General features: G+C 39.6%; 1 protein-coding gene across 2 annotated transcripts in view; it reads left to right on the top strand.

The window, feature by feature from the left end:
• Nucleotides 1–17,842, top strand: part of ITGBL1 (integrin subunit beta like 1) — a 161,220-nt gene that overhangs the window by 125,884 nt on the left and 17,494 nt on the right. For both annotated transcript variants that reach the window (XM_010986049.3, XM_064492992.1), the window contains one exon: nt 12,834–12,950. In XM_010986049.3, coding sequence (XP_010984351.2) covers nt 12,834–12,950 — 117 coding nt within the window. The remainder of the gene's footprint in view (nt 1–12,833; nt 12,951–17,842) is intronic.

Here is a 17,842-nt window from a genome sequence, read left to right as displayed (position 1 = left end):
CACACAGATTTGACTGTTTTCTTAAAAATCGCTCTCAAGTTCAAGGAGCTGCTGGGTCTTAATTTTCTCATCAAATCTTCAAATACCCAAAAGGTCTTTGAATAAGGTAAATATGATTGATGCCCTATGCCATGGTTTTACATTTTGTCCAACATATACCAATAGCATTAGAAGATACGCCTTATTTTCTTTCCTCTAAGAAGCATTAGGCTTATTTTCAAAAGGAACAAACTGGTTTGCAAGTGTGTTTTATAAAGAGATGATACAAAGCTTCTTCCCCTATACTCGATGTTATTAGATACTTAAATATTTGGGTTAGACATTTCCCCAGTCCCTCCACTTGCATTTAGAGTGATTTTTATATCTATCATGACCCTTATTTCATTTTGAAAAGCAAGAAATACATTTTATGCTGCTACTATTAATTACTTACCTGTGGCATTTGTTTAAAACCAATATGTGAAAAATCCAAATTCACTGTCTGAAGACAGTGAAGATCTCCGTGAATGTCTGTTTCCCTGTAAGTGCTTTGTTACAAATATTTAAATATATCAACCGCTAGATGGAAAAAAGTGGGAGAAGGTTTAGGAAGTGATCACTGAGAAACACAAAGAATGCACAAGGAGGAAATGGATACGCCAAAATTACCTCTTTGATTGACGGCATAGAATAGGTGTTTGGTTTATCATCTCTATTTCCTTATGTGGGAGGAGTGGACATATTTCAAAAAGCAGTTGTTAGACATGCATATTTAAATGTAGTGAAAATGAGGTGGTAGACAAGATAAATTTAGTCAAATTAATGCACTAATAATTTATCCTCAGAAAATGCAAATCCCTGTTGTAATTCTCTTCCTGGTCCTACAAATGTAATTAAAGCTTTCATAATGCAGGGAAACCACAGAACTTGAGTTGAGAGCATCGTGGTGTGTAAGGAAAGAAATGGTGATGATGTTAAGTTTCTTTCTCCTCTGCTTCTTAATATTTCTTTAGCTGTAAAACCAATTTTCCCCTTTCTATGATACAAACCACTTGATCTTATCTCTTTCTCTATATTTAAACAAACATCCATTCATCTCTTGATGGACATAATGGAAAGAATCTGAAAAAGAATATATATATATATGTATGTATAACTGAATCACTGTGCTGTATATCTGAAACTAACACAACATTGTAAATCATCTATACTTTAATTAAAAATTGAAGTAAATTAAATTAAATTTTAAAATCCACTATTTTACCTTTAAATTTTGCATCTCCATTGTTAACTCAGATGCACACAAACTCCCACTGATATGCCATGTTGTGGGGTATGAGCTGGCTGATTGCCAGCAGTTCTGGTCACAGGGACCATGCCTTTCCCCGTGGATTGCTGCAATTGGCAATTGGCAGTGCCCTTAAGATAAGCAATTGGAAGCCTTAATGTCCAGAGAATGTGATGTATATTCATAGAGGAATTGAAGGGTCACCAGTGTAACACCCTACTTTTCAAATGTACTCACAGTTTAATTTGTTTGTAATAGGTAGCAATACTTTGGGGATAACTAACCCACACTCTTATTGAAAAGGTTTTCGGGGAGCAGTCTTACATTTTTTTGCAGCTCCAAGTGTACATAATCTATTTTCTCATCCTCCTTATTTACTTTTTTGTTTTGGTCAATACATTACATCTTAGATATATTTTCAGACACCTCTTTTGCTCAAATAGTGTTGATTACATTGATTAGACTACGTTTCCAGTATTTCCTCTGGTGGAAAACTAGCCCAAATGCAGAAAGGAAAGCGCCTTGACTTTGACTTAAACATAATGAAGTTAATACAGTGTGCATTGGGTTTAAAATTTGAATATGAATATAATTGCTACATTTAGGTTGTATTAAATCAGTGAGCTTTAAAATTAGGCTTAGCCCAGTATGCCTTCAGTTTTTAATTCAAGTTGCATAAAAATCCATTTAGTTTTTTAATAAATTATTTATTGTTAACATTTCATTTAATTCATTGTTTTAAGCCTTTATTAAACATGCTGCCTGTCTGCTGATCTGATGTGATCTTGGTAAAAGGTCTAATGTAACACATATACTAAGTCTATAAACAAATTACACCAAGGGTGTTATGGGCAGATGTAGTCGCTTCCTCCTCACCTGCCCATAACATATTTTAAAAAGCTTTTAAAAAAGCATCTTATGATACATTCTTATTCCCATTCTGCGTGCTACTCTGGGCCCCTTTCTTTCATTTTGATTTTTTTTATTATATATGACTCCCCTTACACATTAGCTATGCCTTCCCAAAGCATAGTAGTGGTTCTCTTTAGAGTTACAAAATATTTTGAGATCAATTTTCATTCTGTGGTAATTGGAATTCATATGGGAGGGTAACTGTCTCTTCCTTGGGGCCATTAATCTTCACAGACTCCTCTGCTTGATTTAGATTTTAGACACTCTCCCTCTGTGCTCTGTCCAGGACCTAGAATGCTGTCCACGTGGTTGAATATTAATGATTGTCTCTGCAGACTATAAAGCAGGGAACAAATGGTTCTCAACTAAATGACCTACATGAGCCCCATCCTGAACGAAGGTAGCAAAGTAGAGTTCCCCTGGCCCTTCCGTCTCTTCTTTCCCTTGGGTGGCACACACAACCGAGAAGCTGATTTGTGAGAGTTCATTGGCAATTTCAAAAGAGTAGTGTAGAAAGATGAATTTCTTCTCCCAGAGATGGCCTACTTACTGGTCTCAGCGGCTAAATCAGCATTCTGTGTCCCCTGGGAGTGAATAGCCAATTAGTCAAGCTTTAAGTAAATTAATTTACACTTGAAATTCTGTCTGCAGGAGGAATTCAGATGTGTGCAGCAGAGGTTTTGGCTGGTACCAGATGTATCTGCTCTTTAAAAAATATAATACCATACTTTGGGATTAAGTCCAAGCACAGTTTAGGTCATGAAAAGGGCTGCTGGAAAAATGATCTCAATTAAAAAGAATCCTTTTCAAAGTGCTTCTAGCTAAAATATTTATGTTACAAGTTTAGATAAAATTATATTGCCTTGTTTACTCACATATGTAAAAATAGGTGTATTTGAAAGACTAAAAGGAAATTCATTACAACGTTAACAGTAGTTGACCCTGGAGCTGAGTTTTTCAGGGGATTTCCTGTATTATGTATATGCATTTTATTTTTATTTACATCAATCCTATATTGATTTATGATTATGTATTGTTTTGATAATAATTACTTAGATAAGTTAAATCATAATTTTAAAAGTAAAAGGCACTTAGTATTTTAGTATATGTATGAGTGTGTGTGTGTGTTGATATTTAAAAATCTTGATTTGAAATTAGGGAAGTGATTTTTTAATAGAGGATAATGGGAGTATCCATTAAAAATACAGTGAGTGGAGTCTTAGGTAAGGGTGTAAAGTTTTAATGACTTGCATAAACACTGAATACAAGATACAAATGAGTAGTTTAGATTTAAAATTATAAAACAGACTTTAACACCATGGAGCACATGTTAGATCAATCCATATCTATTTAGATCACTCAGTATCAATCAGTATCAACCCAGAGTACTGCCAAGGTTCTGTCTTAAACATCATAGTGACACCTAATCAAGCCTTCAGTGGTGACTGCTTATGGGGGCTGAGAAAGTGGCAGACAGTGCTTCTTAGAGGAGGGGACAATGATCAGTCTTAACGGAGGAGGTGTTGACTTAAGTGGGGTAATTTTCACGTGAGCAGGTATATGTACACATGTACGTGGGCACGTGAGCGCAGGTGCCAGTGTGTTGGGACCTCTTGGTAAGGGGAGAGGTAAACAAGGAATAAATGCAGCTCAGCCTCAGGTGAGGTCATCTCCGTTTGGATTAAGGTGATGTGCCCTCCTTATCTTAATAGTTAATCATTAATGATTATTAATATCTTAATAATCTTTCTCAATAGCAGCACTCTTCATATATTGGGCTGGATAATTCTTTGTTGTGGCGGCTGTCCTGTGCTTTGTAGGATGTTTAGCAGCATTCCTGGCCTCTTTTATTAGATGTCAGTAGCACCTCCAACCCATATTACACTCAAAAATATCTCTAGACATTGCCAGATGTGCCCTGGAGGGCAGAATTTCCCCAGGATGAGACACATTGCTCTGTCAGCTTATAAGAAGTGAACTATTTCCAGGGAAAAGACTATCATTCAGAGGCTCTGTAATCTTTTCATATATGATTTCTGACATTTGGTCAGAGAAATAATAAACAGGACCAAGGAAACAACCACAGACAATAGAAACAGATGCGTAAATGACCTGGTTACTGGGATTACCAGATACAGATATTAGAGTAACTGTAACAAGTAGATTCAAGGAAAAAGATGGCAAGACGAGTATCTAGACGATATCCAGTCTGCAGCACAGAGCTAAAAATAATACTGTTTTTGCTGACTTTCACTCATGGTGGTTTGTTTCCTTGTGTGTACATTTGTTGGTCTTCAATTGTGAACTTATATGTGATTTTGCCTAAACTGGAAAATCTTGAAGCCTAAATTCAAGACACCTTTCTTCAGTGAAGATTTGTGTTAGATTCTCACAGGATGTTACTGATCTTTGATCTCTTTAGCCCTCTTGCCGGAGCCCACAGTTTGGAGTCTCAGACTCAGCTTCTCCTCTTTCATTGCTTAAAGTACTGATGTAGGCTTTTACCCCGAGGACCTTTTTCATATGAGCTTATGGTACTTGCTCTCATTCCAACTCATAGGTTTTGAGTTTCTTGAAGAATTACGTTACTTGCCATAAGTCTAACAATGGTACAAACACTTTATTTTAGGTCCAATGTATTTTTATTCTTTGTATTGCTGGAAGCTAGAGCCCACGTACTAGGTACTTCATTGTAATATATATTTTGTAATACTACTTCAAAAAGTGAAAATTAATAAAAGCTCAAATGCAAAATCACATCTCCATACCAAAAAAATTGAAAATTAAGTGGAAGATAAACAACTTAGATTTGGAGAAGAGTAAGTTTGAAATGTTTATTAACTATATTTCCAACAAAGCACTTGTTTGCTAGCTAAAAAAAAAAAGGAATATGTGAATTAAAATTCCCGGTGGAATTAATGCAGTTTCTCATTATATAACACATCATGGGCATGCAGTCAATCTTTTGGACACTCAGGCAATCAGATGTATTTAAGCCAAAGATGTCGGAAGACAAGAGTAATCAGGGCTCCTCTAACACAAATACTGTGTCATTGTTCAGAGCCTTTCTTGGTTTTCTCTTATTGCCTCATTTCATTCCCTGAACAGCTTCTGCAGTAGCGATGTTAACTGTTATTGCTAGGACTGATTGAATAGCCTGTTTCTTTTGATACGGCAGGTGAAACAGGTCATTTCACTGCAGAGCTGACACTGCAATTTCCCGTTACTTCAAAAAAAGACTGCTTTTCAAACAATGGCATAAATGTTTTTGACAATTAGCAATTACGTGCGATTTTTGTTTTGTTCTGTTTTTGTTATTTTGTATTCACTTCTTTGATTTTATTGAAGGTTTGAATAAGAGAGATGCAGAAGCACAATTTAACTCATTATATAAATGGACCCAAAGATCAGGTTTTATTTCAAACAAATGACTGTTTACCCTACATCTTCCTGTAGTCCGGGAGATGCGGAGGCTTGCGTGGAGGACCTGCATTCCGAATACCTTTGTTTTCCATTGCCAGTATAAACAGATAATCACATGTATTCGAGGGTTCTTTCTCTCTTTTTCAAAACCTTCCTTCTCTTCCTGTTTCCTTTAATTGAAAGCCAATTTCTCTTTCTTCCTCCATCTCTACACTACCCTTTGATGTCTTATCAAAATGGAATGTTTCCTCTTGTCTGGCAGCGTCCAGGGAGCATAGAGCGCCCTCATCTATTTGGTCATCATTCAGTTTTTCCAGGTAGCTAAGGTTCGCCTTGGGAGCCCTGACGGTCTCTCCTATGACACAGTACTGAATTACCTTGAAATAGTGAAAAAGAAAGCCAGGCAGTTTTTCTCACATGTCTCCCCACAGTCTCCGAACTGTTTCCACGACTTTTAATTACTCTCTTTTGCCTTTTCCGGCAATATTCATTAGGATATACTTTGAGAATATATCTGTATTCCCACAGATCTGGATTACTTGTGGTCCTAGTAAGTTCCATCACTTGAAATTATGTTTCTATATTTAACTACTTTTACTTTATAGACAGTGGTAGGAAGTGTTGGTCCAGCTTAGTTTCTCTAGAAAATAAATTGATTTGAAGGGAACCACAAGCAATTGGCTATCTGTTTGTGGTGGAAGGCAATAATTTTAATATTTAAATACAAGTTGTATAAACTAGTGTGATTATGTGTTGACACTCTTTATGCGATTTTTAATTTCAGTAACTGTATTTTAAGGTCCATCACTGACGATTCCAGTCTGGTCACCGGTATGATTTTTGGATCTCTCTGTCTTGTGTATTTCTTCTCTTTCATTTTTAGTCATTCTGCCTGTCTCTTGACACACAATATACCTGTTTTTTTTAATTAAGTATCAATATTGTTTAATAAAACTGGTAGAATTTTGTGAATGATGTTATCTTCCTTGAAAAGGTTATTTACTTTTTTTCTGGCAGGCCTGTGTACAAAGGCAGATAATAACCTCAGTCCAATCAGGCATTAAGATGATTTCTAAAGTGAAAACCTGGAATGTTTATGTGATATTTATCAGTGCCCTCTTTCTCAAAGGTCCGTGAGTTCCGTACTGTCTTTCCAGCCAGATGAAAAAAATAAAAGCTCTGTTTAATTGATTCCTCTTTTAGATGCTGCTTCCTGCTTAATGTTTTATCCTCTTGTCCTGAAGAGTTTCAGGCCAACAACTGCATGGAGGGATTATTTGCCCATTGGGTAGAACTCACTACCCTATGGTTTCCTTTCTCTCTAGGACCGTGGCCACTTAGGAGGCCTTGACTTAATTGTATACATTGACTTTTTGCTAGTTAAAAATGATTTCTGAGGCTAGAGACCAAATGGAGATAGGACTTTTAGGTGCAACAGGATTTTGTTGAAAAATAATGTGTCAGAATAAAATACTCTTTAAAAGAAGTAGCATTACTGAAATATGTTACTGGCAAAAAAAAAAATAAAAGGAAGTGGACATTCATATTGAGGGAGAAACATATTAGCTGTGAAAAAAGGGCACACTACTTACATTTATTTAAATTGTGTGTGGGTCTATTTGTGGAAGCCATTTACTCTTTAAGTTATACATTTATTTATTTTTAAAAATGTTTAAACACTGTGCCACAAACAAATATCACAGTGGTACTTAGGAAATCTAAACAGTAATACTTAAAAATATATATTTCTATTTTAGTCTATTTAAAGTTACTTATTAAGTAGGTTTTCCCAATTTTGAAAATTGTTAAATAGGCAGGTTTAGTTATTTCCTAAGATTATAGGACATGTAAGTGGTAGATATTAAATTCTATCCTAGGTCTGTCTGAATCCAGAGCACAACCTCCTAACTCTTATCAGAGACTACTTTCTTATTCTTGTGTATATATACACTTACACATATACACAATGTCCTTTCAAATGTTTTATGATTTGGGGAAATCAATACTAGTAGATTCAGAAACAAAGAATAATAAAAAATGTTACCAGTAGAAAAGATTGCTTTCTGGTGTATTTTTTCTTAATTTTGAAAGACTAGTTTGTTATTGATGGAAATGTATTATTGATTGTTAGATGGATTTCATTGTTCAACTTGTAAAATAAATTTTCTAGTTATCCCTGATGTGGGAAGAAAGTCCATACTTGTTTCAAATCAATTTCATTAGGCCTCCTGAAATGTGTATTAAGGAAGTGATACATTTACTCACACTTTGAATTTTTCAAAGTGACAACACCAAGCAAAAATTTTAAACTGACTGGGGCCTGATTCTACCCTGTCCCTTTGTTGACCAGGTTTGGTTTATCTTCAAGAGATGTTCTATAGAAATGCTTCTCTGATTGTATCAACCACAGCACTCTCTTTCACTGGTGAATAGCATTTGTTGTTTGTGTCTATCTTTTGACATTTATCCCACAGAGTCTTTCGTGATGAATTACATTGCATGTGTTTATTTATGACCTAGAATGGAATCACTAATTCAATATCAAGCATAGAAGCATAGGGCCAGATGTGATAGGATTTTTGTTTGCAGAACCCCAAAACCTTGTATCAGAAGCAAGGTACTGGCCACTGTCCAGTCAATGGGCTTACCCAGTAGGAAGGAGGAGATTCTTTTTCTAATTTATATTGGCCAAATCAGGATGGGCCACATTGATTAATTACTTAAGTTCCACATTTACAACCTCAGTCATTTGCTGACTTTTTAACCTTGGGTCTATGACTTAGTTTCTGAGTTGTATCAGAATGTGTGTAATACAAATGTTATGTGTGTGATGTAAGTGTAAATGCATGTGATATCGCTACCTGGTTTATACATTTTTTGTTAGAAATAAATGAATCTTGAGTAATTTTAGTTGTTGTTATAGAAACGAATCTTAAGTTTGAAGTAATGAGATAATCTCAGTTAGGGGTCTAATAGACCGCCCCTGTGACGTTCTGTTCAATACCTTGGAAAACCTTGAGAGAAAAGTGAAGCCTGGTGCTTCCGCATCCCATTTTCAATCTTAGACCCTCCAGGGTAAACAACAGGAAATTTTATCAGTACAACATGCGCTTAAATGTCTTGCTTCCTCACGAAGGTCTGTGACTGATTACTTTAATCCTTGTATACTGAGAAAACACAAACAGAATGACTGACATTTCTCCATGTTTTAAAAAGTCAAGAGCAGCCCTTCCTGGGCTGGCAAATGTAATGTCAGTGTGGCCTGAATTATAAGAAGCCTCTCTGCTCCTTTTGAAATGGAAGGTGAAAGGTGCGTCTTCACTTTCAAACGTCTGGTGGAAGATTACTTTATTCTCACACGCACAGAAAATATTTGTACTTAGATGAAATGGTACAGAATATTATAGTTCTCCAGTGTTTAATTCTTCCTCCTAGAAATTTCAAGGGAACTTAGGATGCATTTGGCAGGAGCTTTTTCTAGTGCAATGAGGTTGCTATGGTAAACCCATTATTTTAGGCAAAGGAGGACTGTGTTAGCAAAGTGCTAATCTCTTTTCTGTTTTATGTGAGCCTCTAATTACTCTTCAGCTATTGAGCATGTGCTGCGAGTGTGGTTTTTGCTGTTTTAAAAAGTGGAAGAAAACACGATTGCAGAGAGTGAGCCTGCTGTTACCCTGCTGGCAGGTGCATTTGATGAAATGGTTCTTCTTCAGTAATCTCATTCTGGGTCAGGAAATACAGGGTTTTTTTGGGGGGGGGGGGGGGGAGGGGGAAACAGAATGATAAAGGAAAGGAATGGGTTTTATGTGAGTAATTGAAATTCAAACCTCCCAACATGTTTTTATTATAAAAACACGAATAATAATATCTATTATTTCTTGAGCACTTACTATGTGTCAGGTCCTGTCCTGTGTACTTGCCGTGCGCTGTAACATTTAGCCTGTACAATAAACCCTATGTGATCAGTATTATTATTACTCTCATCCTCAACCATGATCAATGGGGTTTAACTTACTTTTCCAAGGACTCACATTTAACAGTGAATGTGCCAAGATTAAAATCCAGATTTATTTAAAGTCAGAGCCCTTCCTTTTCATTGTATCTTTACCGTAATTTATTTTCCTTCCTATTTGCCTGATTAACATTTAATAAACCCTTTGAGACTCATTCCCAGGTCAGCTTTGCCAGGAACCTTCTCTCACCCTATAGGGTGTGTGTTCTTGTGCATTTTACCTATTTTCCCTCTACTATTAAGTTTTTAAATGTCCTTCTTAATGTTATGTCTTCAGTATCTAGCACCATACTTTCCCAATAGTTGATCTTCAAACTGTGTTTGTTAAATGAATGACTGAGGGAGTGAACAAATTAATGCAGATATTGCACAGGTTGCTAAGCCTGGTTGACTCTATTCTTGATCAAGAACACGTGTGTTTTCTCTATGATGTAGTCTGAAGGAGGTTAAGATCGTTCTCCAGCTAAATACCTCCAATGTGCGCATATAGGGTAGAAATGATGTGTGTTTTCAGCTATGGCTTCTGGAGGTGATTTCAGTCTTTAATGGTTGAAGTTCAGGTCCGCAATCTACCATGCAGTGCCTGAAAATTTCAGATTTTTACTTCTTCACAACTGCACCACCCTATTACTGGCAGTGATGGAGAAGACAAGACTGAGTTGGTCATTAGCATCCCGTGGAGCGTGCGTTTACCCCGGACGCTCTCCTGCCTGTTAATCTGCGAGATTAGGGGGTGGTGTTCATCTTGTGTATCTTGGTGGCTCCTTAGCTTGCATGGAGTAACTCGTCACTGTTGATTCGACGGCTGTGCGCCCTGACAAGGAAATCTTAAAAAGATGAGTTTGAAGAGAGTGGGAAAGGAGAAAGCAGAGTCTAACGCCTGAGACAGTTGTCAAGGTTAAGACTGTGCAAAAAGAGGACTCTCAGAAGAAAAGAAAATGAAACCAGTGAGATGTAGGTATTTAAAGACAGTTGCTGGTGGTTAGTTCATCCTTTTCAAATAACTCAATTATACATATTCAGGAAACTTCCTGTACACCTAAAATGTTGATAAAGTGGTCACCACGAAGACACATGCCCTCAAGTTTAAAAACTGATGTTGTCTTGGTAACTGGGAGTGTATTACCTCTCAGGAATGATGTGGTTGACGTTTCCAGCATCTGTCCACCACGGACTATTTAACCATACGCGGCCACACCGCTGACAGTCCTGTAGTTTGCCTCTGTCCACGGTCTGGATCGCTGTTGTCATTCACATGTCTGCCCACGAGAGTGCAGGTGTGTTTCTGCGCACCAGGAGATAACCAGGGCTCAGAAATCTGGGTTCTAGTACCAGCACTGCTCATGTCTGCTTTGCTGGCCTGAGGCAAGTCATTTGGCCTCAGCATCCTTGAGTTTCCTCATCCATTCAATAAATGGTAGAAAGTCATGGATTTTTGACTTTTTTTAAAAAATAAATGCATGGCTGGTATTTTTTTTCGGGAAGAAATCTGGGGTCTACCAGTTAGGGTTCTTGACTGCAAACAGCAGAAACTGACTTCATTAACTGGGAGGCAAAAGTATTTTATTAGAGGGTTTAAAACGGCTCAGAGCGCCAGCTTGGACAATCAACTCATGCAGCGCCCTGGGGAAACAAAGCACTGCCAAGAACCAGCCCCAATGGCCATCACTTTGAAGGCCAGCCTCTGTGCGCCGAGCCCCCTGCCCTGGACAGTCGCTGCTGTGCTGGTGAACTTGCCACTCTGCTGCAGACCCTGGGCCTTGCTTTCAGCCTCAGGAATCCAAGCCCTGGCCAGGAGTGGCTGGGGTGTCCCTGTTCCGTGTGCCCTGCTCCGTAGGAAGAGGGCATGTCACTGGGGGATGAGGGAGGTCCTGCCTCCTGCTGAACTTGGCACTGCCTCCAAGTAGAAGGAGAGACAGGCTGTAGGACAGCCAGGGCCACACCATCTATTGCTGTATCTTTCACCAGATTCTCAGAGGGATCGTGACCCCGCCACTGCTGCCAGTAAAGATTATGAGTCACTGCATTAAATTATCTTTAATTACAGCTCGGAAATTATATGATTCTAAATACCAATTTTTCTTTCTTCCATCAGATACCAGCTCCGAATTTCTTTAACAAGATACAAATGCAGCAACAGAATGACTAACAACATTGCAGGGTCAGCCCTGAAGTATCTTATGATCATTGCAGTGGGTGTGTAATTATGATGGTTGGGATAATGATGGAGAGTAACAGATGTCTCCGAGCAGTCACTCAGCTGAATTTCTGGCAAACCAGTACCAACCCCTCCAAAAACAAGACATTTACTTTCTCATCCAGCCTCATGGTGCTGCATTTTGAGTATATTAAGATACAGTATGGCTTAATGTTTAGATGCACAGACTTTAATGAGAATGGATATACATTTTTAATCTATCCCTTTAAGAGCCGGTTCATCATGGAAAATGTCCTGGCCTCAATATGTCTCCATTTCCTGCTTAGTCGAATGATGGTGACGATGCTGCTCCATGTGTGGTCTTCTGAAAGCACAATGACGGAACTGAGGAAGAAATTATAGTGTTTGAGGCATGGTTCCAGCACGAGAAATGACAATCTATAATGATAATAGTTAAGAAATCCCCAAACTGTGAACTGAACTCATTCCCAGAAATGTTTATCCTCTTCAACTCTAGGTCAAGAACAATAAAGATATTTAGGGCATGCACTCTGACATGTGTTGTGTGTTAAAATCAGTTCTATGAATAATGAAGTTAATGCCAGATAATCACCAAAATATCAGGTTGAAATGAACCTATGAGCATTTTTTTCTTATGTGGCAGACAGACCCAAACTAAAAATATTGTTAAATGATCACATTATGTCCAATTATGTCAAAATATATAAAATCGACTCCATTATGTTAAATGGTCTCATCATAAGTGGAATAATGATTGAATTATTCTTCAAAAATGTGTGAAACAGAAAGTGGAAAGTGGTGGACAGGAACAACTTACGAGCCGGCCACTGTCCCTTCAGCTCCCGCCTGACCTCCTTGGCGTTTGTGCTCGACCTCCAGGGAGGGTCGGGAAGGGATTTGCTGAGCTGTTCTTGGACACAGGCTAGAACTGGTCCAGGACATCTGGGTCCGGCAGGATGCCTGTTTCCTTTAAAAGGGAAGGCAAGTCTCCTGACTGTTACTGAGTCTCCTAATGAGTGTGCGCTCTTCGTGTTTTGCAGGTAAGTGCGAATGTGGCAAATGCACTTGCTACCCGCCGGGGGACAGCAGGGTGTACGGCAAGACGTGCGAGTGTGACAACCGCCGCTGTGAGGACTTGGACGGCGTGGTCTGCGGAGGTGAGCCCTCCTCACAGCCTTGCTCCCGGCCTGCAGCCTGCTTCCCCCGCCTTTCTTATCCCACTGCTCCTTTTCTTACATAAAATTCTGTTACAAAGAGGATAAACACAAGGCAACATACAAGTAGACCTCAGAGCAGTATCTAGGTGGGTTTGGGCATGACCTCAGTATTCTTGGACCATTGATTTAGTCCACGTGTATGTATGTCAAGGGACACAGAACGCTGTTGATAAAGGATTGTTGAGACCAAGTCCTTTGAAGAGAGTGAAAGGCTTTGCTACAACTGAACAGTTTAAAATGACTTTTATTATCTTACTAATGAAAACTGATAGGGGAGGTAAGTATTGCCTGAAACTTGAGGGGAAAAAAAGCACTTCAAGCTTACAAATTACACCATCACAAGAGATGGAATTCCGTTTCCATGATGGCTCTTAGATCCAAACAAGAGTTTACAGAAAGTCATAAATGGTGCAAAGAAAGAATGAGGCAGATAGAAGGCTGTCACAAGGGTAACACAGCAGAAATGAGAGACCCAGAGGTAGAATGGTGACAGTGTCCACCTGAGCTTCGGCCAGGGAAGAAGATGGGGATCACCATGATGCTTGTATTTCAGTCTCGCGAGAGCTCATGCTGTAGAGAGGGTGCATTCCGATTACAGCTCCTCCCAGGTTTCCAGGACAATGGAGGTGAACTAGACATGGAATCATACTAAAAGAATATAACTGTGTCTCTTTAAGATAATCACCATGATGCAACTGGGCACTATTATTTTGGGGGGGGAGCCCTCAAATGCATGTACGGTGGATGGAAGGCTGGCACACCATCTATTTTTATCATCTCTCTGACATCCGTGTGTGTCTATCCAGCTGTTCTCTCTCTAACCAACTATATAACACTTGGAAGGTGACCAAAAATATTTTCTTCTTTCTTTCTCTGTGAGCCAAGGGAAAAAGCCCCTTTTTAATAACTGTTGGGCCGGATGGTTTATCTCTTGCTGTTCCCATGACAGCCATCCTCAGATATTGCTCTTGCTTTATTCATTTCACAGATGGAAAAGTGAGTGAGGTTTGAGGCGTTAATGTCCCGTAACTGAAAAGTGGCAGACCCAGGGTTGGAGCTGTGGAGGTCAGTTCGCAGAGTTCTCTCTAAACCACAGTTTTCCCCAGAGAGACATCAAACTGTTCTGACTTCATGTCAATATTATTTTTAGCTTAGATTCTCCCTTCACTGGTGTTAGTTATCAGAAATATTTAAACAGATAATAATCTTTTTTATTGTTGTTGTTAAGCAGTAACTATTGTATGTTACATCTACATACCCATTAAATTATAAATTCCTCTTCCCACAGTGAATCTCTCTCGCCAACTTTGGGGAGGAAATCAAAGATGCAAACAAATTTCTATTATCTACTTGTTAGATGAGATCAAATGTTTACTAGGTGAGTGAGAAACATCTCACAAAGTGATAATTTTTTAGACTCATCCTTGACTATGCATGTCTACACTCTGTATTTGTCTGTCTACCCAGAGTTGTCTGTGCCCCAGGGGGAACTGACTTCCGTTAGCCAAGCTGGTAAAAGACCAATGTATAAACCAGATCACCAGTTACTTGATATACAATGAGGAATATAATTGCCTCAGAGAGTAGAATTCTTTGTAAAGAAACTCTCTGAGAAGTAGGATTCTGAGATAAGGATTTGGATTCAAGTAATTCATCAGAAAGTGGAAGGAGTTTCTGGTAGGAAAGTGGAAAGTGTAACAAGTAGGGGAGGCAGCCAGTTAAGATGGTGCCGTCCATCCAGTTACTGCTGAGGTCACCTGGGGCTTCACCCCCATACAGGGGATGAAAGTCTAGCAGCTTGAGTAAAATACACAATTCTTACATATCCATTGGTCGTTGGCTCAGGGTTGCTTCTAGGACACATTAACTCCATTGCCATATGCATCCCTCCCAGTACGTGATCAGAGCAGGCTTCCGTGGCTGGAGAAAACCTTGGGGCCGAGAACCCAGAGGGCACCAAGTGGAAGGCATCAAAGCAGTAAGGACAACATTGCTGGGGCATGACCTGCAGAAGGACCACAGCTCCCATGTCGGGCGGTCGACTGTCCTCTCTGGATAGTGCAGAAGACACACCGGCATGTTCTCATTCTGCAACACTAGATGTTGCCAACCATCCAACCCAACCCGACCTCTCGTTGGTTGGATACAGGATGTAGCCCAATAAATTAGGCAATAGCTGAGGATGTGCTCATGCACCTTATCCTCCTGGGGCAGCCTTGATACGATTTGGGCGGTCCTTGCTGCTCACACATTTAGAGATTAATTCTTAGCTGGCTCATCTTACTGAACAGAGATGCTATCGGAACGTAATTATCAGAGGACGAGTGTGTTTTCAGGTTTGGGGAAAACTTTGCTGCTGCTCCTGTGTGTCTGCCGGCAGCCAACAAACAGTAACCAGACAAGCATAGCATCTATCATCCCTGGAATTAGATGGATTCTCTCGGTGCTTTTTCTTAACTTTCAGCAGCCAGCTCTAAGAAAGCACCCGTGCATTTAATTGCACATTTGAAATGGTATTAAAAACATTTTATGGACCAAAAGATCTCGGAACACTTGTCAAGGATATAAAGGAAACACACCTTGGAAATTTTGCTTGAAAATATTTTATGTTATTCTTAAATTTCCCTTTGATATTCAAATAATGTCCTTGAGAGGTTTGGGGTGAGAATAATGCCAGTGAGTTAAATGACTGTCTGGAGGTAATAATGATTTGCTTCACTTACCTTCTCCTACTTCATCTGAGGTGACGGTGTGGAGCCTTAAATTCTGCCCCAGATGCTTCACTAGGGCCTGGGCGCATGTCTGTACACATCCCAGTGAGCAGTTTCTTGCTTTCCTTGTCATTCGCTGGTGAATCTTCACTGTGACAGTCAGTCCTATTGCTTGGAGGGGGACAGTCCCAGGAGGGAGAGATGTCCCTGGCTCATGTGTCTCCTGAGTGGCATCTGGCTAGAAAAGCTGCACATAGTTTCCAGTCCACACCGACGCTCTGTTTAGTGTCCCGCAACAGGACACTGTCTACTCTTGGTGGTAGTGGCGGTCATGGTCCGTAAAGTCCTGGTGAACACGGAGTCAGCGAATACGGACTCACTGCTCCTGAGGGAAGATGGGTCTGGGTCCTGCCCCTGGTGGCAGCGTTCTCATTAACCGATCAATACATAACCTTGTTCTATGTGTGTTTCTATGGAAAGGCACCTTGTGATGTGTGTAGTTGATTCATTAACATTGAACTCACGGCCGACAGCCCCATAACTCGTGCCGCAACAAAGATTGTGTAGTGCACAGATTTTCCCCATAAGGCTTGTGGCAGCCTTTTGCACTTAGGAACCCTGGAGAGCACTTCAGCCCATACTTAGGGGCTGCATAAAACATCAAAATCACCAACGAAAAGCACAAAAATGTGGAAGGTATGGCACCAAGTATACTGGGGAAAGGACATTTGTTTACAGCATAAAAGTGGAAACAAGACGACAGAGCATGACCTTCTTTGACCCCAGCTGGGCAAATGAAGCAACTCTGTTTTTTCACCATTCGGCCTGTGTTCCCCAATGACCTGGAAAGCTTCTTGAAGGTTGATTTTTGGGGACACAAATACATTTTGGTGAGCGGGCAAGTTCTCAAATATGGAATCTTCAAGTAAGAAGGGTCAGCTGTGGTTCATGTTGTCACTGGAAACATCACCTCCCGCGTGAGTTTTGCTCTTGGCCGCAAATGACGACTTCTTTAAGACAGTTAATCAAGGGGCTGTGATTTTAATTCCTCTGTTTTCTGAGCACGGCTTTATGGCGGAAATTATTTGTACCCTGGCTTGTAGTCTTGGATTTAATTTGTGTCTTAAATGTTCTCTGGAAAGAAATGACAGTACGCATACTGAGAATTAACATGCTTGAACCTGTGAAAATTTTAGCACTAACGTCCCCAGCACACTAAGCCAGTTGATCAGGAGATCACAAGTTCCTCTCATGAATGTTCATGTAGATGTCTTTAGTATTTAGACATGTCAGTGGCAACACAGTACAGTAGTCAAGACTGAGACATGAGGCTTTGTTGGTTCCACCCTTGGCCGTAGCACCTACTCCCAGTGTTACCAGAGGTCATGTACATAACCCCCATTTCTCACCATTGAAAGATGGTTATGATATGCCTTTCTCGTAGGGTTATGGTGAGATGAAATGAGTTAATGCGTGTAAAGTGCTCAGGCTTGTTCCCTTGCGTCACCCTCTCTATCTGCGTATAACACTAATTAATGATAATAATACCTAATTACATGTATCTTTTATTTTATTATTTTTATTTAATTTTATTTACATTTTTATAAAATTCAGTAATTTTTATTGAATTAATTATATATCATTTATATTTCTATTTAATTAGATATTATTATTATTAGTGTTCACATGCATACAGAGAGCATGTCAGATACAGCCAGCTCAGGTGGAATTTTGCGCTGTGGTTTACAGTAAATTCTATGGGACATGGAACGGAGCTCCATGTTTGCTAATTAATTCTTCTGTAACAGCAGTTTATTCAGAACAGCGACGTCCGGTCTTCAGTCCGGGGTGGCATGGATGACTTCTCCTGTCTTCCGTTCATAAAGCAGTCTTTCACTCACACTTGATGCTGAGCGACCAAATCAAAGTGGCCACGTGCATCTCAGAAGTATTTTTAGTGGCTCTTTACTTAGCAGCGCACCTTCCTTGGGAAAGCTTCTCATGGATTTGCAAGCACGGAGGAGCACACGTAAGAAGACACTGGCCGTCAGGGTTCAAGCCACAATGTGCACTGCCAAAGTTTCTGTATTTCTCAGTCCATCTACAAATATCCATCAGCAG

The sequence above is a fragment of the Camelus dromedarius genome, chromosome 13 (genome assembly GCF_036321535.1).
Source record: "Camelus dromedarius isolate mCamDro1 chromosome 13, mCamDro1.pat, whole genome shotgun sequence".
Classification (NCBI taxonomy): domain Eukaryota; kingdom Metazoa; phylum Chordata; class Mammalia; order Artiodactyla; family Camelidae; genus Camelus; species Camelus dromedarius.
This window is presented reverse-complemented; position numbering and strand designations above follow the sequence as displayed.